This window comes from Beta vulgaris, chromosome 9 (assembly GCF_026745355.1).
Source record: "Beta vulgaris subsp. vulgaris cultivar EL10 chromosome 9, EL10.2, whole genome shotgun sequence".
In the NCBI taxonomy this organism is placed as follows: Eukaryota; Viridiplantae; Streptophyta; class Magnoliopsida; order Caryophyllales; family Amaranthaceae; genus Beta; species Beta vulgaris.
This window is the reverse complement of record NC_079210.1, coordinates 41,870,821-41,893,513: the sequence shown is the minus strand read 5'-3', so window position 1 is coordinate 41,893,513 and position 22,693 is coordinate 41,870,821. Positions and strand designations below refer to the sequence as shown.

The window sequence follows — 22,693 nt, the reverse complement described above, 5'->3', positions numbered from 1 at the left end:
CTAACACTCTAAGGCATATGCTCTATTTTCATGTCAAATGACCTCTCAAATAAAAAAAATAATGTTGTGTGGTTAGAAGGTATCGAACATGTGACCTTTGAAAGGAAATTTGAGAGCTTAACCATTGATCCAACATAACATCTTTGATTAATATTTCAAAATAAAATATAATAAGGTTTTGTAATTATATCTCATTAAAAGACTATACAAGTAGTTAGATATTTAACACATTAATAGTAATGATAATGCACTATTGTGGTCAATTTTTTCCTCACAAGATAAAACTCTAAGAAAAGAAACAACACGGAGCATCGCCCGGGACACTTACTAGTTAGAATTCGAAAACCATATCTACAAGTCAATAAACATGGATTATTGTATGTCATTATTATTTATTATTAGCAACTCAGTGAAGCTTTTATGTTTCAAAGACGTTAAGATTAATAATACGATTCAATAGTGAAGACTACGATTATTATGCTCGAAAGATCCTACAATGACATAATTACTATGACGTCCAATGAAAGAATATTACGTAAAACAGGTTTAATTAAATAGTAATGAATCTTATTTTTTGATTATTAATTAAAGGAAGGAATATTACAAATCACCCCTGGTTAAAAAATATTTAACTACGATATCAATTAACAGGTAAAGTCTACTTCTAGCATCCACACTAACCCTTCACAATATGTTATATGAACTATAGTAAGATTAGGAGTATAATATACATGTGTATTTTTATCGATAGATAAAATAAAAATTAGAATTAGAATGCATTCCTCTTAAAGGATAAACTTATGATAATTGAAATACATAGATTTATATATAAAATGCCCTCCATTAGATATTCCAACTGATACTCTATTTCCTTTGTGGTAGATGTATCATATAAATTTTTATGGGACTCCTTTCGGGAACCCCTTTACTCACCTAGAGGGTCGAGCCTCAATCCTCCCCCTCAATATTGAAATTTGCTTTTCGCCAATATTTGATCCTTGGTCTCCCATGCGAGAGATAAAAAACTATAGCATTGGACCTAAGAGTCCTTGGTAGATATATAGTATTTTTTTTTGGGGTCCCCTTTAAAAAAATTCATGGTAAGAAGAAATTTTCTCAGAGCCGTCCTCACTCACAGGCCCAACAAGCACGCCAACCCACCAACATTGATGTTTAGTATAAATTTTTATATATTGATAAGATAAAAAAAGTATCAGAAGACCCTCCGTTCGAGGGGAACTCTTGGCCTAATGCATCTGTTACAAGAATCCTAGAGAGAGCAGGGGCATTACAAAGATCAATAGTAAAAGTGGATGGAACAAGATGACCAACATTAGCGACCCACTCAGTCGCTCTATTGACTTCTCTAAAAACGTGAGCAATCTGGTAGGAGGGGAACCGTTGTAGTAGAAGCTGGATGTTTCTGATAACCATTTGAATATGCCATGGTGCGTCCCAAGTACCATTAATAACATTGATTACAAGGAGATTGTCACCTTCAATCATAAGGTTGTGGATACCAAGGTTGAGTGCTAAGGTGATGCCACGATGCAGGGCAATAGCTTCAGCAACAAAGACAGGAGTTGTGCCGAGATTGGAAGCCTGAATGTAAGTTGGATTGATGTATAGTATAATTACATCCTACAAAAGTTATAAGAAGCTAAATACAATTCAAGTACGCAACACGGAGAGATAAAGGACAAGATATTGGCTAGCTCTCCAATTTACAGATGGGAGACTAGAGATAAAATCTGGACATTACTATATTTACCCGGTGGGTAATCTACCCACTACTAATAAAAGCAATTAATACTATTAATCATGTGAGTTGGATTTCGCTATCATCACTTACCATTACCCTCTATTAGGCTATGTTCAGTTCACCTTATTTTTGCTTATTTCAGATCTAATCAGATCAGATCAGATCAGAAAAAATAAGTTCAGATCAGATCAGTTCGAATCATGCTTATATTTAAAAATCACTATATCTTTCATTACATATTAGTAAAAACTAGTTTTGAGGCCCGTGCGTTGCACGGGTTGTTTTTTAAATATTTTTTTTGTAATTTTTTTTGTTAACATTATTGATTGTGTATTACCTTTATTTTATGTTAATAAAATCATCATTAATTATTCATCATATTGCCTCATAAAATTGCGCTTACTTTACTAAGGATTTACTTCTTTTTTTTTTTTTTGAGGGAATACTAAGGATTTACTTATCCCCTACACTTGTTAATTAAAGGAGTACATCTATGCTAAACTACACATTTTTTTTTTCATTTTCTTAATTTCATGCCCAAACCCATTATTGTAGTAGAAAAAGAATTGATAAAATATTTGTCATTATACCCTTATTTTTAGATTATCTTTAATATCTTTAATTATCTATTAATAAATTTATAAAAAGTTGATATAAAGTTAGTATTGCAATGGTTGTTTCAATCTCTAATAAGTGAACGCATATTTACCGATATTGTCAACTAACATATCAGTATATCACTATAATAAAAGTTTGAAAATAAAATAAAGTAGATAAGTAGATTTGCAACAGTTGATTAGATGTTATCGTATGGTTTAGGCAAATCTCAAGAATCAAGTTTTATTATTTTATTTTGTGATTTTATATGTGAATCATAGCCGTAAAAGTGAATATACAGTATAGTAGTACTTATAATAGATAATAGATCCCTAAAAGATAATTTTTTTTTGGTTTTGTCATACCAGTAGAGTGAATAAACTCTTATCTCTCAAACTCTAAATTTTATTATCTCTCAAACTCTAAATTTTATTATCTCTAAATTAATAAGATGACGTGGCAATCCTAGGTGGCGCGCTCTATGCTCCCGAAAAGTTCCTCTTTTATATATATATATATTGATTGATTGATTATAATAATTGAATATTGATAAAGTACTCATTGAGACGAATCAAACAAGACCCCACATGACTATATTTTTTCTTATATATTGAGAAAAATCTAAAAGATAAGATCTTGTTATCAGATCAGATCAAATCAAAAAAAATAAGTTCAGATCAGATCAGATCAGATCAGATAAGTTCAGATCAGAAAATTTCAGGTGAACTAAACATAGCCTAAAGTGATGGGTATATTATCTAGTGAGTAGACTAATTATTTGCCATCAAATCTCACCATAAATTCATTCTATAAAGTTCCCCTCAAAAAAAAAAAATCATTCTATAAAGTATTTGGGTACTTGAGTTTCCAAATATTCTCGAGGCCCAATATCCATTTGAAGTAAGCCCAAACATTAATAACGCATCATATAATCTCTTCAACACGTCGCTTCGTACGCAACAACACCGACTTCTCTCAAATTGTCCATCCAAACAAAAATTCAATCGAACCCTTTCTCTCTTCTCTCATCTCTCATTTCTCAAATCCACCCCCAAGTATCTTCAATCAAAAGCCCTAGAATTTCGATCACCATCAAATTCCAACGATGCCGAAGAAGATGGGAGTAAACAGCAAAGCAGAGGATGCAAGAGCTCGAAAAGCCGCAGCAGAATCCGAGAAGAAATTCCGAGAAGTGAAGCAAAAAGAAGACCAATACTGGCAAGAAGCCGAAGGTTCCAAATCAAAAGCTGCCAAAAAACGTGAAGAAGAAGAGCAGAAACGCGCCGAAACCGCCGCAAAAAAAGCTGAGGTGCGCCGACTAGCCGAATTGGAGGAGAAAGAAATTGAGAAGTCCTTAAACAAGCCTGACAAGAAGGCGAATCGAATTGCGGTTCCTGGAGTATCGAAGGTTACGGAGGCGGAGCTTCGACGGAGGAAAGAGAAAGAGGAGGAGGAAATGCGGCGAAAGGCGGAGGAAGCAAAGAAGAAGCAGAGTAGAATGGCGGAGGAAGAAGAGTATGAGAAGATTGTATTGGTTGAAAATAGAAATAGAGATGATGAGTTGATTGAAGCTCATTCTGTTGAGGAAGCTCTTGCTCAGATTACTGTTGCTGAGACTTTGCCTGTTGATAAGCATCCAGAAAAGAGGCTTAAAGCTTCTTTTAAGGTAATTTTTCTAGGCTGAGTTTCATGATTATGGCTAATTTTTATTTTAAATTGTGTATATTCTAGTTTAAATTGGAATTTTATGTTCCTGTTGCATTTTATGTTATATTGCTTTTTTGGTGATTGGTGGAGATATTTGATAGGGCAATGGGACATTATTTATAATTAAGGTGGCGTCGATTATGTAATAGTAGTGTTTTTGAAGTTATAAACTAGTTTGGAATACATGATATGATTTTTGAGGACATAAGTCTTGTGTTGGAGGATGTAGAAGATGCAAGGGACTATACGGGTGAACTTCAAATTTGACAACTTTTTAAATGGGAAAGGATTGACAATCTGGTCGGTATCAAATTAGGCAAGGAATCAATCATAAGATAGCAATAGTAATAGTATTCAGCTAAAGATCATGACACGATTGTTGTGGCTTCAAATTGAGAGCTTATTTCGGTTAGGGACAAAGTTGAGCAGTCATAAGCAAGAAAGTTTATACCTCGGATCAAATCTCCATGTGGTGGTGAGGACATAAACCCTTATCTATGACATCTCCTTTTAAGAATATATGAACTGATTTCTATTGGCCTAGAGGACATTATTTCCTGAGCTCAGTTTCAAGCGACATAATTATATCAGGACAAGCAGGTCGGACCCAAGGTGGGGCAAAACATACAATCTTAAACGACTTGTCTGCTTCTGGTGTTCTTCGGAGCCATTTTTCCATAGTCTGCGGTCTCTTGTGGTCTTCTGCAGAACTCAGATGGAGCAGAGGAAGAAGAAGGGTGTGGAGCAGATCATCAGTGAACCAAGCATTTTAAACCGAGCAAGTGAAAAGCTTTTCAATTTCTACATTTTCTCTCTAAGAGTGAGTCCGGAAGGGGGGCAAATAGGAATCTATCAGGCAATAAAGAACCTATAATTAGGGATTTATCTTGAATTGAATCTTTTATCCCCATTAGAAATATTGAGGAGGTGGAACAATAACTGGGAAAATCAAATATGTTCAAGTATATATAACACAACGCATTGTTCTTAGATTGTGTATTCATGGGGGGATGGTGCCAAACCGAAATTCCCTGACAAAAGTGCAAGGAGAGAAGTAATGGGAGGACTGAGCTGTAGCGTTAGATGATTAAGGATATCAGAAGGTTTCGGTGGGTGCCTCTCTCTCTCTCCATTTTTACTCTCAAGTGTGGATGTTGATTTACCCTCAGTTTTGCCCTTACTATGAATCATTAACCTCTTGAGACAGGTCCTAGATCAGAATTATCTGCACCAGGCATAGTAATGCACTTCCATTTATCATATGTGCATTAGACCATTAGTACATGGGATAGTTTTCTTGGTGCTTTCTGTAAGGACTTCACCTTAATATGATGTAAGCTGTGCATCTATCTCTGTGAAATCGTCCTTTTTCCCAAAAGATGAGTTTGTAAAGGAACTGGCAAGAAGAGGTTGTATTATTGTTCGATTGCTAAATGATTTCATCTTAGACTTTTATTTATTTATTGTTTGTCTACGTTGAGTTTCTAATTCTCACAAATGGTTTGCTTTATAGGCTTTTGAAGAAGCTGAACTACCAAGGCTGAAGGCAGAGAAACCAGGCCTTACCCACACCCAATATAAGGAAATGATATGGAAACTATGGAAGAAATCTCCTGACAACCCTCTCAATAAAGTAAGCTTATTCTAGTTTATCTTTGTGGTATCTTCTTCAATTTTACTGTAGCAACTATCTGCAACTTCTTTGTTGATTTTATTTGTTTGGATTTGGCATCTTCATATTTGATTTGCTGTTTTCGGTTTGGGAGAAAACCTGCTTGCACTATGTGTTACCTGGTGGCTGGTGGTTCTGTTTCTTTTTTCAATATTCTAGTGTGTATCTTGGTCCAGTGCTCCAGTCTTAAGTTGCAACTGCAAATTAACTGATATAAGCCTATAAGGCTGTTGAATTTTCTTTGGGAGGGTTGTGGGGTGTGTGACTGGAATTGGATCTGTTTACTCCCCTTGTTTCTAAATGCAAGGCATGTAAACCACTTTTATGCATATGAATAGTTTAGTTAACATTAGTTATATTTACATTGTTGGTAAGAATTGATATTATATATTTTATTGATAATGCAAATCAGAACCATAACCTTATTTTGATTCATGTAGACCACTTTTATGCATATGAATAGTTTAGTTAACATTAGTTATATTTACATTGTTATTTGTTAGTAAGAATTGATATTATATATTTTATTGATAATGCAAATCAGAACCATAACCTTATTTTGATTGTATAAGAGGACATTTAATATTTACATTGGTATTCTGGAATGCCTTGTACTGCGAGACAATTTTTGTAGTTAAAATGCCTTACAATTAGATATGGATTGAAAATGTCGCTGCTGTTTTGATTTTGTAGACATGTTCTTTCCTGGCATAAGCACAAAAAGAAGGAACATTTCGAGGATTCTTTCTTTTGGTTGTATATTACATGAAGAGAGAAAGCCTAGATGGATATTTTTCTGGTGGCTCCTGCTGTCATAAACGGATAGTGGAGTCTAAATGGAACTTACTTTACCTACATAATCGGGTTTTCAAGGATGAGATTACGTATTGAAGTTGTTTAGGTGATGGAAGGTCATCACTTCATGTAGTCTAATTTGGGGAACCTCACTTGTGGAAGTGAGGAAAAATTAACAACTTGGGGTTAGCATGCCCTAGTTTATGTAGGTCGGTTGGAGGAATCAATTGGCTCTAGGAAAGGAATTCTAGCAGACAAACAAGCCATACTATCTTCTAGTTCTTGCCTCACTTTAGTGATACGAGCTAGAAACTCCTTTTCCTCTTTTTCAACTTCATCTTTTTTCTCGTCTAGAAGCATAATGCATTCTATCATGGGCTTGCTTTTTTGGAGTTGTTCTTTCTTTTTTTAGATATCCTTCATACCTTCACTGCCCTACAACAAAAAATGGGCGAACAATCAGAAGTTCTATATGCTAACCCCTACACTTCCATTATTAACAACTTTCCTATCCAATATGAAAATTGAAAATGGAAAGTCGGTAGGAAGAAGTTTGAATGCCCTTAGGGACATGCTTAAGTTGGCTTTTAAGCTTCAAGTGAAGTTTGAACATGCTTCTCATGATATATTGAACTGGTTAGGTTTTGGTGAGAAAAGCGAGTCTTATCATGGAATGACTAAATCGGATGATGATTTACTTGCCAATTATCCATTAGACTTTACTTCTGTCCCAGCCCGTTGGAGGAATGAAGCGCGAGCACTCGCCAATGAAGACGAAATCACTGTTTTTGACATAATCAAAAGCTTTCTGCTATCTTAGTTGCACTTTCAACATCTTGCAAAAAACTCATATCTGTATTAGCACATTGTGTTGATGAGAAAACGAGATGTTTTTCAATCGCTTATCATGAGCTTAAACTTTGTGCCCATGATATGACTTACCTTCTAACATGGATAATGGAGGTAATGCGTCTTTTGATGCAAATGAAAGTGGCGCGTCCATAGAGCTTCTTTCATATATCAAAGAATTGTCTGAAGCTTGTAATATACCAGTACAGAATACAATAAGCTGAACAGAAACTCTTCAAATGATGCTTCAACATACGCAAGTTGGCGACAAAAATGAAGAAGCTTTTGCCAACGTAATGAAGTTTTACCTAGTCAACTTTGTTCTAAATCCTTCAAGGGATTTATTTGGTAGACTAGGTTTCTTCAAACATCTCAATGAGGCTGAGACTCTAAGAGCGTAAATTGGCCAAAATTCATTGTTGAGAACATCTACAATGAACTCTTGGTGGTAAAAAACTTATTGAAGGAGAATCGCAAAACTACAAGGGTTGTTTCTTTCTACCGAGAATTTCTTGAGGCATGACTTTTTTAAGCTTAGGGATCATAAAGAGGTTGGACCGCCACCTGAGAGTACCCCATTATTCTACTATCTTGAGCCATCGAAATTGAAAAAACGAGTAAAATCTATAAAGGAGTTGATCTTAAAATAACAAGAAGGAAGATAAGAACACACAATAAAATAAAATTCAAAATGCAAATGCTTAGATAGATTTAGATAGCTTACTAGTACATAGCAGGACAATAAAATACCAGTATATAAACAAAATAAGACAAGGAAAAATAGTAAAACAACATTCTTGACACAAGGCCAACTAAGATAGCAGGAAGCTTTTGATTATGTCAAAAACAGTGGTGTCGTCTTCATTGGCGAGTGCTCGCGCTTCATTCCTCCAACGGGCTGGGACAGAAGTAAAGTCTACCGGATGATTTGCAAGTAAATCATCATCCGACTTAGCCATCCATAGATAAGGCTCGCTTTTCTCACCAAAACCTAACCAGTTCAATATATCATGAGAAGCATGTTCAAACTTCACTTGAAGCTTAAAAGCCGACTTGAAATGCTTCTCATTAGTCCCGAATTCGATGAACGCATAGCTATGAATCCTCTGTGAGTCCACTTTGGTGTTATTTTGCGTACCTTGAACCCAAAGCATTGTAGCATGTTCCTAAGGGCATTCAAACTTCTTCCTACCGACTTTCCATTTTCATATTGGATAAGAAGGTTGTTAATAATGCAAGTGTACGGGTTAGCATATAGACATTCTGATTGTTTGCCCGTTTTTTGTTGTAGGGCAGTGAAGATATGAAGGATATCTAAAAGAGGAAGAACAATTCCAAAAAAAACAAGCCCATGATATAATCCATTATGCTTCTAGACTAGAAAAAAAAGCTCAAGTTGACAAAGAGGAAAAGGAGTTTCTAGCTCGTATCACTAAAGTGAGACAAGAACTAGAATATAGTATGGCTTGTTTGTCTGCTTGAATTTCTTTCCTAGAGCCAATTGATTTTTATGATTGTTTCGAAGATGGACTGCTTTGATGGGTGTAAGCATGCTTGCTTGTTAGTTTCATACTTTCAGCACATATGATCCTTACTACATAGTTTAACTGATTCCCGAGCTGAGCTCTTTCTCATAGGTGGACTTAAGTCTGGCACGCGGGCTCAAAAAATTTCTTCTTATATCAGTTTCACCCTCGCTACCTTGCTGTTCACTATCATATGACCGCTAAAGGGAATGAAAACAATTGCTTAATGTCTCTTTTCTCGTATTGTTGCTATTCGACCTCTCTGAATCTTTTCCGTGCATGGTTAAGGATTGCTCGGTGTTTGTTTTATCTAGAGGACGTCAATTAAAGAAAAGTATCAATTAAAATCTAGAGGACGTCAATTAGCTGGTTATTGATATGGAGCTAAAGTACCTTATCCTCACTTGTCGTATGGTTCTGTTGACAAGTTTGACGATATTATCTGTTTCGAAGTGGTTCTTTACGCCTTAGATAGTCTCGGAAAACTGTAACAAATATGTACCAACTTCTTTCCAGTACTTCAATTGTTGCTCCGGCTAATGCGATCGACATGTGTTGCTTTTGTCAATTCAAGCAGATGAAGTAGTATTTATTGTTCAACAGCATAGGAATAATACACAGTATTATGCAGGCTTGTAAAACCTGTTCATCAACCTTAAACTTTGGGGGTAGAGATCAAGTCCGAGCTTTTGCCAACCTTACAGACTATCTGGGCTAAGCATGGTAGCTTAATCAGTGAAAGATACTATTTGCAGCAAAGCTAATGATTACTCTACAAAATACTACAATAAAGACTTTAACTGATTCCCGAGCTGCAGACATAAAATCGATTTTGTCAGACCTTCAACGCGTAAGCTTGAAAGTTGGCTGGTTAGTTCCGACGGTGGAGAAGGCATTGAAACTCCAAAAAAGCAAGCCCATGATAGAATCCATTATGCTTCTCGACAAGAAAAAAGCTTCCCCCACCCCTCCGTCACCCCTGACCCCCCCATCGGTGACGGGCTTTATCAATGGTATTATAGGGTTTCAAACCGTAGCTTAGGATGATAAGGGGAGAAATGCATTGTGGTTATTAGAATATACTTCCAACTTCAAAAGCAATTTATTCATAAATTTCGCAGTAACCTATCAGTATTGAATATTAGGTATTAATCTGATTTACTTATGTGCCCAAATGTTGCAAAATGCTACATCAAATACATGGTTTGCTAACCGCTATCATTGTTTTTGTGGCCTGAGCAGGTTGCTGAATGATAAATCTCTGTGACCTCAAATTGGACGGGCTTACCAAGAACACTTCCAATAATTGCGGCATACATTCTGTATATGAGTGATCTCTACCTAGGGCTACTATTTGAAAAGCTAATCAACTCATTCAAGGGGTCTTCAACCATATGTGCGCCTGAAATAATAATGCTTCCTGCATGTTAGACAACACCTCATTTTCTTAGTAGTTGCACTTGCACTGTTGCACAGTTTGTTATATAATGGAAGTGTTGACATATCTATCTAGCAACTACTATCTTATGTAACTTCATTTAATTAGGTTATAATGTGGAGGTTGAATGTTATTGCATCTTTAATGTTCAAATATCTATTGAAATGTTATAATTGGGGGGGTGGGGTGGGGACTGGGGTTGATGGAGTAATGGTATTTGATATGAGTTATGTTAGGCTTGTTCTATCCAATTTATTGCTTATGTGGACTTATCAAATTTTATTAGTCTTTATCTAAATTTATTTCAATTTATTAGACTTTATTTTGTGAGAGAGTTGGGTGTAGTTTTGCTTATTTTAGTTGAACTGAACTTATTAGACTTTATTAGTTATTATAGACTTTATTTGAATTTAAACAGGTCAAGCCTGTTGTATGTTATCAAGCAAATTGTTTGCTAATTTGAACCCAGCCTTTGGGGTACTAGAACTGTGATAAAACTGCGAGATTAGGTTGTTCGTGTTGAACTGAAATACTGAACTTCATGTTACTTTGGCTTCTTGTTCTAGATGTTACCGAGGAAAGGGATATGGGAATTATAAAAAAAAAAAAAAAGGGATATGGGAAACGGAAGAGAGGGGATGGAGATTGGAGAGGAGGAAAGGAATATGTTTGAGATAGGGAGGGATATATTTTTTCCAAAATATAAATTATCAAAGACAATTTAAGTGTAAGATTGAATAGTGTACAAAATAAAAATGGTACAACTATTTCTAAATGGAGGAAGTATAATCTGAAACGACAACTAAAAATCGGATAAATTGATTGTGAGCGTAATTTCATATCACTAGATTTTTCCTATTCTGCACAATAACTTACAAAAGGCGCGAATATGTCACTTTGCTATTCTGATCGTTCCAAACTCCCAAATATGTGCAGATTCAAATAATCAAATATGAATAGATGAACGAAGTGTGCAAGACTTTTAAGGAAAACTCACATTGAAGAAACAGAGCTAAAAGCCCTAACCAAATACAAATACTCATTTGCTAAATCACGCCTTAGAATAGATGAACAAGTTAAACAGAGTAAGATATTCATTAAGCTGGCATTCAAGTTGTTTGCCAAATTAAGCAGATTAAAATTTCAAGTCACTACAAAGAATCAAAGATCCCAAGAAGGGATCACACAAATCACACCTTTTTTTTTTTTTTTTTTTTTGGTACATACATCATAATAATTAAGTCCCTCCCCTCATATAAATAGGTAGATTTCCATTATAGATTACATAGTAATTTTGGTAACTATAAAAGATCACCTTGTTTTAAGAGCCTTGCCACATAGAAGGGCATTATCAGGGATTGGATATTCATCCCTAGGTGAACGTGAAGGCGTATAAACTCTCAAGTAAAATTGTTGTCCCAAGTATTGACGTGCCCAATATTGAGTCCTTACATTCCACATTCCAACATTATCCAACGCCACATACACTGCGGTCCATGCTTTTGGATATACCTAAATAATAACAAGATGGAGAGAGAAAACAATGATCAAATGTGAATGTTTTGTATGTATGAGCATATTGAGCACTTGAACGACTAAAACAAACAAACAAACTATATAATTTTAGGCCCTCTAGAATGACAAGCTTTGTGATGTATGTTCCTTTGCATAGTCTTTACACAATCCTAATATCTAGGTTGCACAGAGACGGATACGTGAACGGGTACAGAAAACGACAAGATTTTGAAATTTTAGAAATGGGTACGCGTACCCATAACGAATACGTATTAGTATAGGGCACGGGCACGGGTACGGCCATGCATATGTGACCTAAAAGAAGTAACCGTGTTACATAGCCTAATATTAGGTTCTTATTTGGGCCTTCCATGTGTTTATCAGTATTTAGCATGTTACCTGCACAGTGCAACGCGCAATCGCGTCATGTAGGTTGTACTGTTTCCGCTTGTCCGGTGACCATTTTCCGCCATCCATTCTGCCATCAAATTAAAGTATGAGTCTCAATTCTCACTACAGGCAAGTTTAGAGGAGATTTAAATACATAAATTATACTAGTCGTCTTTGGCTATGTTTGGTAACACTAGTTGAAAAGGAACACATTTCTTAAAGACAGAACAACTTAATCATAGGCGCAACATTCAATTTTACTTACCCAACAACAAAGAAGTTGTAGCCATCAAGGTGCAAACTTTGAACAATGTTCTCTTTGTTCTCAAACACAATCTCTACAAATGTCCTGTAATCAGCACCCAACACTCCTGTGTCAAGGTACATACTTTTACCTGTTGGGTGATCAGGAATGCTGTTGACTTGAAATACACCATGAATGTTGAAGTAATCAGCTAACTTAAGAGGAGTATCTGCCGGAATGAAAGAAACACTATTCACAGCATATCTTTGTTTTCCATTCACTTGAGCTGCAGAGCTCACTAGCTTGATTGTTCTATCCAGTGGGATTTCTCCATAGTGGTAGGATCCTTGTGGGTTTGGCCTTGGTCCACTTGCTGTTAGATTAGTCCTAGTAATAATCATCCGATTTGTGCAAAAATTAGTTGATGGTAAACAACATTTTCTTAATAATTCGACTTAATATTGCAACTAATACTACCTCCGTTTCTATAAAATCTACACGGTTTGTTTTTCACTAGAACCAAGGAAAAGATGAAAAAGTAGAAAAGAGAGAAAAATGGAGTTGGTGAATGGTGAGGGGTTATAAGTGGGTTATTTATTTGGTTGGGGGACCGGACAATAGTGGAGAACAACGATTGGGTGTTTTATAAATAATCAGTGTAGCCATTAAAAAGAAATGGCCTCAAAAAGAAAGTTTGTAGATTAAGAAGGAACTGAGGTAGTATAAGCTAAGGTCTTCGAAGGAAATTATAATGCAGATAATTCTTACTACCTTATTGTACGTGCTTGTTCAATAGACCAGCCGATCTCGGTGGTTGGCCCACCAGGAGGAGGGCCGGAAACCGGTCGGTTGGAGCCCTGATAGTGGAGGACTCCGGTGGTTGTATGGATTACATTTTGGAATCTAGTTGACACTGCAATGTAGTAGTCTTTGACTTCTTGATCCGCTGTGATTAAGACAGAGTAAGATTGACCTACGTGGATATCCAATGATGAATACTCTTGCTGCATGGTGTGGGTCCCTTCAACTTCTACTAGTTTCATCTTATGGCCTTGAAATCGAATGTTGAGTGTGTCTTGAAGTCCAACATTTGATATTCTAAATCTATATGTTTTGCCTGCCAAATATTGAGGAGAAAATTTTGCATATTAGTTACGTTGATTTTTATTCAAAGATTAATAATTTATGGAGATGAATTTGAATTATAGTCTAATTTCAGTGTTGATGAACACAAGTGAACGTTTTTGTACCCTTTTCAACTGCGAAAATTGCGTTATTCGCTCGTCGCCCATTGATGTGAATCCCATCAGTGAAGGGAAGCTTCTTTCCATGGTCCAAAATTGCCTTCAATTTCTGCGATAATAGAATATTAAAAACCCCAAGAAAGAATTAGTCATTATCTTCAATTAAGAAAATTGTTTACTACTAGTCTACTGTCAACTCTAGTTAATGTGAAGGTGAACTTAGAAGTGACATTAATTCTTGAGCATAGAGTATTAGAGTGGTACCAATATATGCTAATATAGTGATAAGGGTCTTAATTACTTTATATATTTGGTGCAAACTAGTAGTATGGGGTGTTTCTAGTAGGTGCTTATGGTGTTTCTAATAGGTGCTTAGAGTTTGTTATGGTGTCCTCAAAAGTTGTCTTATTGTTGCCTATATTTAAGAGAATACATAGACTATCCATGAGAGCAAAGTAGAAAGAACCACCCTTTGTATAACACTACATCTAGAAATAATTGGCCGAGTTTCCCACTTATATGAAGATGTTTGATCAACTTTCTCCTCGTATATATATATTGGAGTTCAAAATTTTCTTTTTTTAGTAAACCGATTTGAACCGATAATGCAACAATAAGATATCATATCCATATCAGACTCAAACTTATTGAATATAAATTCAAGCTAATATCTAGAGATATACTATGAATATAAATGAGAAAAAAAAAAATACCGTGTGATCCTTTTTGTACCAATCACCAATTAGAAGGGTATAATCGTCAGTAGGAGGAGGAAATGGGACAGGAATACGAGGCCTGCTAAGGACTCTAATTCCTCCAAATCCACCAGCGGCCTTGTGAAAGGCTGTAGAAGGGAAGTAAAAGAAGGACCCAATTTGATCCTTCACTTGTAGTTTGTAGGTAAAATTTTGTCCCGGAGGAATTGGACAAGTGGTTCCATACACCCCATCTTCAAATGAATTCTTTCTCTGTTGAATCCCATCCCTATAATATATTTAACATTAAACTCATTACATATGTCGTAAGTTTCTTGTAAAAGATTATTTGACGATCATATCATCAATTAAATAATTAATTAGTTAAATAAAAGTAATAAAGGTTATACAAAAACAGACTAAAAAATAGTTAGAAAGAAAGAGTAATCGTAAAACTTAAGCAATAGGTAAGTTAACTGGTCTGAGTAAATATTTTGACATAGTCTCACAAAAAAAAATACGGAAAAAAATACCATATATTGTTTTTTTATATCTTTTGCATAGACATGATTGATTTATTATAACAAATTAAACATGTTAATAGTTATAGTTTAAGTGTATCTAGCTCTTAGTTAGCATCTCTAGGAGAAGGTTAGTTGAACCAGAAGTGTGGTATCTCCAACTGAGCCCTCCATACCTTCAGTAACATTGAACGTTGGCCATGTACACAAAAACATAATCTTTTTATATGATCAATTCATGTTCGTGATTAGGATTGTATCATCTTTACCCTACATTAACCTAGGTTAATTCAATTTTTTTTTTAAATATTGCTAAAATGGACCTTTCATTGACTATAAAAAGTTGTGCAACACAACTATGATGTTTTGTGAATTATGGACCATAGCTAGTCAGCCTAGTCTAGTGACTTGCCTTGATAGTTAAGCTTTGTGAGGTTAAGATTAGTAGCAAGTAACTTATGCTGGAAAATGTACAATGCAAGAAGCAATTTTTTAAACTCTTTTTACGTCACGCACCCTACATAGTATATACTGTACTAAAAGTCTAAAACACATGCATGTACATCTCATGAGTCATGATTCTAGTGGTTTATTTACTTTTTGCTTTTTTAACTTACATTAGAGCAATAATTTTTTTCACATGCAAAATTTTTCCTTGCTTCTTGTGGCAAGAGCTAAAATTTTCTCATTTGGGGATCCATACTAACCGATAACTAAAGGCCCACTGATCTAGTAGTTCAATTGAGTAGTAAACAAAAACTTCCCTTCAATCAAGTGTTCAATATTGGTTTCTTTGTTTTAAACTATACTAATACATACATACAATGAAATTTTGATGGATACAACCACAAACAATTCGAAGAGGCGGTGTAATGTTTGTTTTAATTTTTTCAATCTGAACTAAAGGTACTAGGTGTGGTAAACCAACATTATTCACGTATGAATTAGTTTTGAATTGCGTCGTAAACTTCTTTACATGAACATAAAACTTAAATAACTTGCATTTTCTCTGTGGTCTTTGATTCTAATTGTGTCTCGATTTTAGAGTTCACTCATGGTACACCTGGGTGTACGTATTTTTATAATAAATTAAAATTTCAGGTGCTCATTTGACACCAAATTTGCTGATATGGGCATTTTTCTCATTTACTCATTTGCTCATTTTGTAATATGTTTGCTCATTTTTCTTAAATGAGTAGAAATGTTTGCTCATTTGTTCATTTTGCTCCTTTGCTCATTCGCTCATTTTGTTCATTTGGAGAAAATAATCTTGGGTGTACCATGAGAATGGTACACCCAGGTTCATGGTACACCCAGGTTCATGATACATCCAGGTGTACTATAAATATTCTCTCGATTTTACATATAAATAAGAAGAATGTAGTTTATCTTAACATGCTTGAATAATTATACCATTTAAAATAATTAGAGTATCTTTTAATAAAATGTTACTTTACGGATTAATATAAACAGCTGTATATGCAAACTAGGAATTATTTTTTGATAAATAAAAGAAGGGAAAAAAAAAAGTGGAAGTTGAGTGCACTCATGATTATAACACTCACGTTTTTCCCTTGATGGAAATATTGTTGGGGGCCAACTGGGACGCGAGATTGAAGCATAATTGAGTACTTCCCTTATTAAAAGACTACTTGTGTTTTCATCTTGTCTTTATTTATTGCCTTTCAACCTTTTAGCTTCGTTTAAACTTTGGTTAGCGGCGGGAGCAAGTTTCAAACTTATTTATTAAAGGTTCAACAACATCAATATTCTGTTGCTAAAAAAACAAAAAACCAACATCAATATTCTAGATCGCAATAACGAAACAATTACTTTTTAGGAAAGCAATCAGAATCACTCAAATATAATATTTTTGTGACTTACTATATGGTTTTCCAACTGAGCACCAACTTAGTGAGAAAAAGTTGAGTTTTGTATATTAGAAGTACCACTTTTACAAAAACGGCAACATTATTAAGATAAATCGAGTATGTTATAGACCTAACTTATTTTTTTCTTTAAAGTTTTGTAGTGATTAAGTAATTGAAAGTAGTCAACCTTAGCTTGAACTCAAAACACCTCACTCAAATTTAGCTCTATTTGGCAAAACATTTTACTTTTTAGCTACCTTAAATGATAAGGTGTTAACATATTTTAGATACTAAAATGATTAGTGTTTGGGGAGCACCTAAAATAAAATTTTCAGGTAGCTAAAATGAATTAAATAATAAGTTATAAAATTTACCTTTTCAAAATCAGGTGATTGGAAAATCTTTCAAAAAAATTGACAACACCTAATTTTGCCAAAATAATTAAACAACGTAATCAACTAATCTTGCCAAACCGTTAAACTAATCAATTACCTTACCAGCTTTATCTTGTCAGTTTCATTTAACTTATCAGTTTCAATTTATTTTCAGATAGTAATGACAGACAGAGCTTAGACCTTGCAAAATAAGTCGATATTTGACTTCTCGAATTGAATATTCATCTCATAATTTGACTATGTTTAACAATTTATATCGACCAAAATTTAAAATTGACCGACTCAAATCGACATTAACATGATTATTTGAATATATATATAATTAGTTGATCCGAAAGATTTACTTACCACTTGTAGTATCCACATTTCATAATTATTTTGATGTATTAATGAGCCGTATAGGCAATATCATAACTTTTCTACCACACCCTAGAGGTTGTAGAGTTTTTATTTGTACTACAATTTACACTTTTGTATGGACAACCAAATTAAATGACGAGAGCGAAAGAGGAGATAACAAACCAGCTAATGAGAAAGGGCTCATCCAAGTGATTATGGACGTTAATGATAAGATTATCATTTGTGACAGAAATTATATCTGGACCAGGAAACTGGTTGTTGATAAGTATTCCCTACATTAATCAAAATCATCAAATTATATTAATACACCTAATATAATTTATCTTCGCGAGAGATAAAAAAAAATTCAGTCTTTCACAAAAAATAAACTAAGAAAATCTCAAGGAAATTGCCATGCAATTATTTACAGCAGGATGAACGGACTAAATATCAATTGCAAGATGGTGTTTATAATATTAATGATAAAAAAAAAATGTCCTACTTTGATCTACATATGAAAACAACGTAATCATGCTAGTATGAGCACGAGAATGCGTTATTAATTGAGATTTTGGAACAAAAACGTTTTGAAAACAGGATAATCTCAAGTCCTTGTCACTTGCAAGGTTCATTAGCACGAAAACGACTGGGGTTTCAAAAAAAATGATACATTTCGAAACAAGACACGTTAGGCCTAGAGGTTTTCGTGCTTTATAAATAATACAACTTTTTTTATAACCATTTAAGAGAATAAGGAAAGGAAGTAATAGAGAACGTACCCGTTGTTGAACGCCAAGGGGATAAACATGGCCATAGTTGACATGCCAGTCGAAGTACTTGTAAGGATCTTCAGCATAAGCAAAGTAAAATGAAGAAATTAAAGCAATGCAAGAAAGCAGCCAATATTTTGGAGACATATTTTTTTTTAATGGTTTACGTTAGTATAGCGATGAAGAAATATAAACAAAGGAATTTATGGTGTTGTGGTATGTTTCTTTAAGAAACAAAAAAATGATGGATTTTGGTGTGTGATTTTTTTTTTTTCCCTTCGAGTGTAGAGCAAGTTATAGGGGAGAGGGGGTATGTGAATTGCGAAGGCCTTTTTAATGGTACAAAGTTGTAGCAGTAGTAGAGGAAAATGGGTAACCAAAAGAGGGTTTTAGACTTTTGTAGCTATATTTATTACTCTTAACCTCTAGAGTTTTTGTTATGGCGAATTATAATATGATAGGGTTTGGATTTAGGATAATACAAAATAAACATATGTTGAGCTGATTTTATTTAATCTATTAAGGTTAAGATTTAGGATAGTCCAGCTTTCAGCAGCTTGGAAAACAATAGTCTATCTTTATGAAATATTAATTAAAGTGATCAGTTCTCATTACAAGTGTTTATCACTAACAGATATGTTAAAAACAATATGTATATCATTATGGAGTATTAAAAGGATCTATGACATCTATCTATGTAAATTCGGCAGCTATATTCGCGTAATTCATTGTCTAATATTTCAGTACGCGTATATTTAAAGTATGTAGGAAGAAAAAAAAAATGCAGAGGGAGTAAATCCTAGTATTCCAAATCAAAAATGTGATCACCATATTTTTTTCATAGCTCGACTAGTGGTGCTTAGATTATCGAGCGAGTTGGTCACGAGCTGACCTATGCTCAACTCGACTCGTTAAGATATTGAGTCAAGTTCGAGTTGCTCATGAGCATATATATTTGATTAGTTTGTGTAAAATATTCGCAATAAAATTTTCTCTATTACGGATTACCATATTTATTTAATTTTAAAGTTCGTAATTTTGATTTTCATTTCAAGTAACTTACAAAATATCAATTTATTTTTTATCCTAAAAAATTTGTCGATATTTGAAATATCATAATATTTTGATGATTAAAAATCTATCAAGTAACTACTCACGAACTTATGGAATTGAATTTAGGGTAGCTCAACTAGACTGATCAATATATCGAGTTTAGTTCAAGCTCTAGTTGAGTCAATTCGAGTTGAGCATTGACTGAATTTGATTGAGTTGAGTTTTAGGTCCTTCACGAGCTGATCAACTCAATTAACACCACCCCCTTGTTCGTACGTTTGTCAAACAATATTGAAAACTAATTATCTTTTATTGTGTAGAAGCAAGAATGATGAAAAATTGTTATTTTTTTAAAAAAGGATTCTTACATGTAATTATTACAAACATACAAACAGTGCATTGAGCTTAATAGTAGAGGTCCAATTAATGAAGTATTAATTTTGTTATTATAACAGGAGCCATGAAGACCATGACTAAATAAATTGATGCACGTAGTAAATTTCTCAGCGGAACCGTGTAAGGCTGTAAGGTGAGTTTAAAATGCTACCGCCAGCTTATAATGTGGGTCGGTCTTCTCCTTTTCTTCTCCTTTTGTTTGGCTTTACTTAAATTTGCCTCCGTGATTGTTGACGTAACCCCCGGTATTCTTGTGTGTTACTACTGTTTTAAGTCCTTTAGTTGGTCCAGCTCATATGCATTACATACTAACATACTTGCATACATATACTATCATGATTCATGGTTTGTCTTATTACCAATATATGTCAAATATTAAGATGGGTGTCTAATTAGACGACTATTCTAGATAATAGCAGGATTGTTATTATACCTAGCTCAAATCATCAAACATTCTTGTATTTTACACTATGTTTATGTATGTTAGTGCATGTATGCCCGCGTTTATGATGAGCGTTTTGATCACCTAATAATATATTTAAGTTTTTTTTATATAATAAAGAAAAAGAAATGAAATTAGGAGACCCTCAGCACGAGGAAAACACCTAATTCATCGTTTACAAGTATAAAGTGCAAAGCAGGAGAAATAGCTACATCAATATCTAAACTAAAAGAAACCAAATGATCCACAATTAATGATTATCCAATCTGCAGCTTTATTTGCTTCTCTATAAATATGACGAACCAACCAAGTGTTGAAACGAAGGAGGAGAACATGAATGTCTTCAATAATAATGGTTGCAATTTGCCACAAGGGGGGGGGGGTAGTCACTTGATGCAGTTTGTGACTAGGAGGCCAGGTAGTCGCCTTTTAATGGAGAGATTAGGGATACCTAACTCGCAAGCTTGAAGAATACCATTATGAAGGGCAGCAGTTTCGACAATATGAGCTTGAGTGGAGCTGAGATTGTAAGTCACTGCCTTTATGACTTTGCTGTAGTGATCTCTGATGATAATATCCGTCGCAGCTGATAAGTAACGAATGAAGTCGTCAAAGTTAAGTTTGAAAAAGGAAAAGGGGGGGGGGGGTTGGCTCCCAATTGACTATGGTAGTAGGATGAGGAATTGGTGATGTGGGGGAGCTAAAAATGGAGTGAAGGACTCTTGCCCTAAGGCATTCATCTAGAGTACGAATATACCATTATGAATGAAGAAATGTAGCTCTATGCAAAACACGATGGAGAAAAAAGAGCAATTATAAAAAAAAATGACTGTGGTGTTCCATTCTTTCCAAATACTCCAAAGAAGAAAAATAAGCTTGTTGAGGGTTTTTTTTGTGGTTGAAAAGCCTACTGTAGTGTTGGAAGCAGGCAGTTAGCAATAAGCATGGAAGGTAGCCAAGCTTTGGTTGTGGGGAGAAGCCATAAGGGCATTAGACAAGAACAACATAGGAAAAGATGGTCTATAGTTTCTGAAGAAGTTTGGCACAAAGGGCACGTATCAAAAGGGATTATGTTCTTTTTGTGGAGGAGAGCATGAACTCCAGCTGCCATAGGAAAATACTGATCTTGGTTGGAATGTCTAATTTCCATATCCAGGAAAATTGCCACTTGATTGGATGAGGAGGAAGACCATGGGATAATAACCAAGTGACTGTTTTGATAGTAAAAGATCCATAAGGAGTGAGACCCCAAACCGGGGAATCTTTGATATCTAAATGAGGAAGAGGAATGCCTTTTATGAGATTGATAATGTCGTTAGGTAAAAGTTGATTGAGGCAAGAAATATCCCATGTCTTATTAGGAAGGATGAAGGTAAAAAGTTTGAGTTTGAGGTCAACAGAACTTGGCGAAGTATTTGTTAGTTCAAAGAGCGATGTATGAGTGCACCAATTGTCCAGCCAAAAGGATATTTCATTGTCATTTCCTATTTTCCATCTAATCCCTCTGCGGATAATGTGACGTTGAGCTGATATATGTTTCCAAATGATGGATTTGCTTTGTTTGGGAGATGCTTCAAAGAAATTTGTGGTGCTTAAGTATTTGCTCTGATAATGTTAGTCCAAAGATTGTCGTAATCTGTTAAAATTTTCCATTTGAGTTTGCTATGAACACTTTGTTTAAAGGGAGAGTTTCGCAAATTATTCCTAACCCTCCTTGGGATTCAGGCTTGCAAATTTTGTTCCATGAAATGAGAGGAGTAGAATTTTATCTTTTTGTTGTCACCAAAAAAATGGCGATGAGAAGTATCGATTGCTTTGGCGATTTCACAGGGGAGAAGGGTAGAAGAGCAAACATAAGAAGGTAAAGCTTCCAAGTTATTCTGAATCAAAGTGTGGCGACGAGCTTTAGAGAGGAATCCCGCTTCCTAGTGATTGATACGTTGCTCAGTCTTTTGCAAAATGGATCTGAAATCATTTTTAGTGGGGTAATGGGAACTAAAGAACATACTGAGCTACCTCCCAAGATTGGAATTTGGAAGCATATTGAAGTGACTTGCAACAGAAGGCTTTCTAGTGCAAGTAACATGTTTTGAAAAAATAATAGCCGATTTATGAAAATTTACTAGTTGACCTGACATATCACAAAATTCGTCAATTTCTTTTATAAAGAGGAATAGGCTGTAGCAGAAGCTTTGCAAAAGAGGAGACTATCGTCTGCAAAAAGAAGAGCTGGAATATTCATAGTTTTAGGATGAATCTTGAAGCCTAACCCGGATTTGGGATTAAATGCAGCTATAGAAAGTTGTCTAATAAAAACTTCCATGCAAATAATAAACAAGTAAGGTGAAAGAGGATCACCTTGCCACATGCCTCTTGATGATTTGAACCAATCTGAGGTATGACCATTGACTTTGATAGAATATGAGACATTAGTTACGTATTCCTTTACCCATGAAATCCAGAGTGGGAAGA

The 22,693-nt window shown here is 34.8% G+C and overlaps 2 protein-coding genes across 3 annotated transcripts; one reads left to right on the top strand and one right to left on the bottom strand.

Annotated features, from left to right (window-relative positions):
• Nucleotides 1–3,299: 3,299 nt before the first annotated feature.
• On the top strand, nt 3,300–10,484 carry LOC104903860 (uncharacterized). Of its 2 annotated transcripts, XM_048635965.2 has the most exons (4): nt 3,300–4,025; nt 5,580–5,699; nt 8,674–8,819; nt 10,151–10,484. In XM_048635965.2, the coding sequence occupies exons 1-3, from the start codon at nt 3,465–3,467 to the stop codon at nt 8,698–8,700; spliced, it is 708 nt and encodes a 235-aa protein (XP_048491922.1). In that variant the 5' UTR covers nt 3,300–3,464; the 3' UTR covers nt 8,701–8,819; nt 10,151–10,484. The 2 variants fall into 2 exon arrangements, with proteins under 2 accessions (XP_048491922.1, XP_010690288.1); XM_010691986.4 differs by lacking the exon at nt 8,674–8,819 and having other exon boundaries at nt 3,301–4,025.
• Nucleotides 10,485–11,410: 926 nt separating this feature from the next.
• LOC104903859 (L-ascorbate oxidase homolog) lies at nt 11,411–18,798 on the bottom strand. Its single transcript, XM_010691985.4, has 8 exons — nt 18,340–18,798; nt 17,744–17,853; nt 14,453–14,723; nt 13,746–13,848; nt 13,267–13,612; nt 12,517–12,882; nt 12,261–12,339; nt 11,411–11,858 (listed from the first exon to the last, which is right to left on the bottom strand). Exons 1-8 carry the CDS (start codon nt 18,475–18,477, stop codon nt 11,658–11,660), a joined length of 1,614 nt encoding a protein of 537 aa, XP_010690287.1. The 5' UTR covers nt 18,478–18,798; the 3' UTR covers nt 11,411–11,657.
• Nucleotides 18,799–22,693: the final 3,895 nt, after the last annotated feature.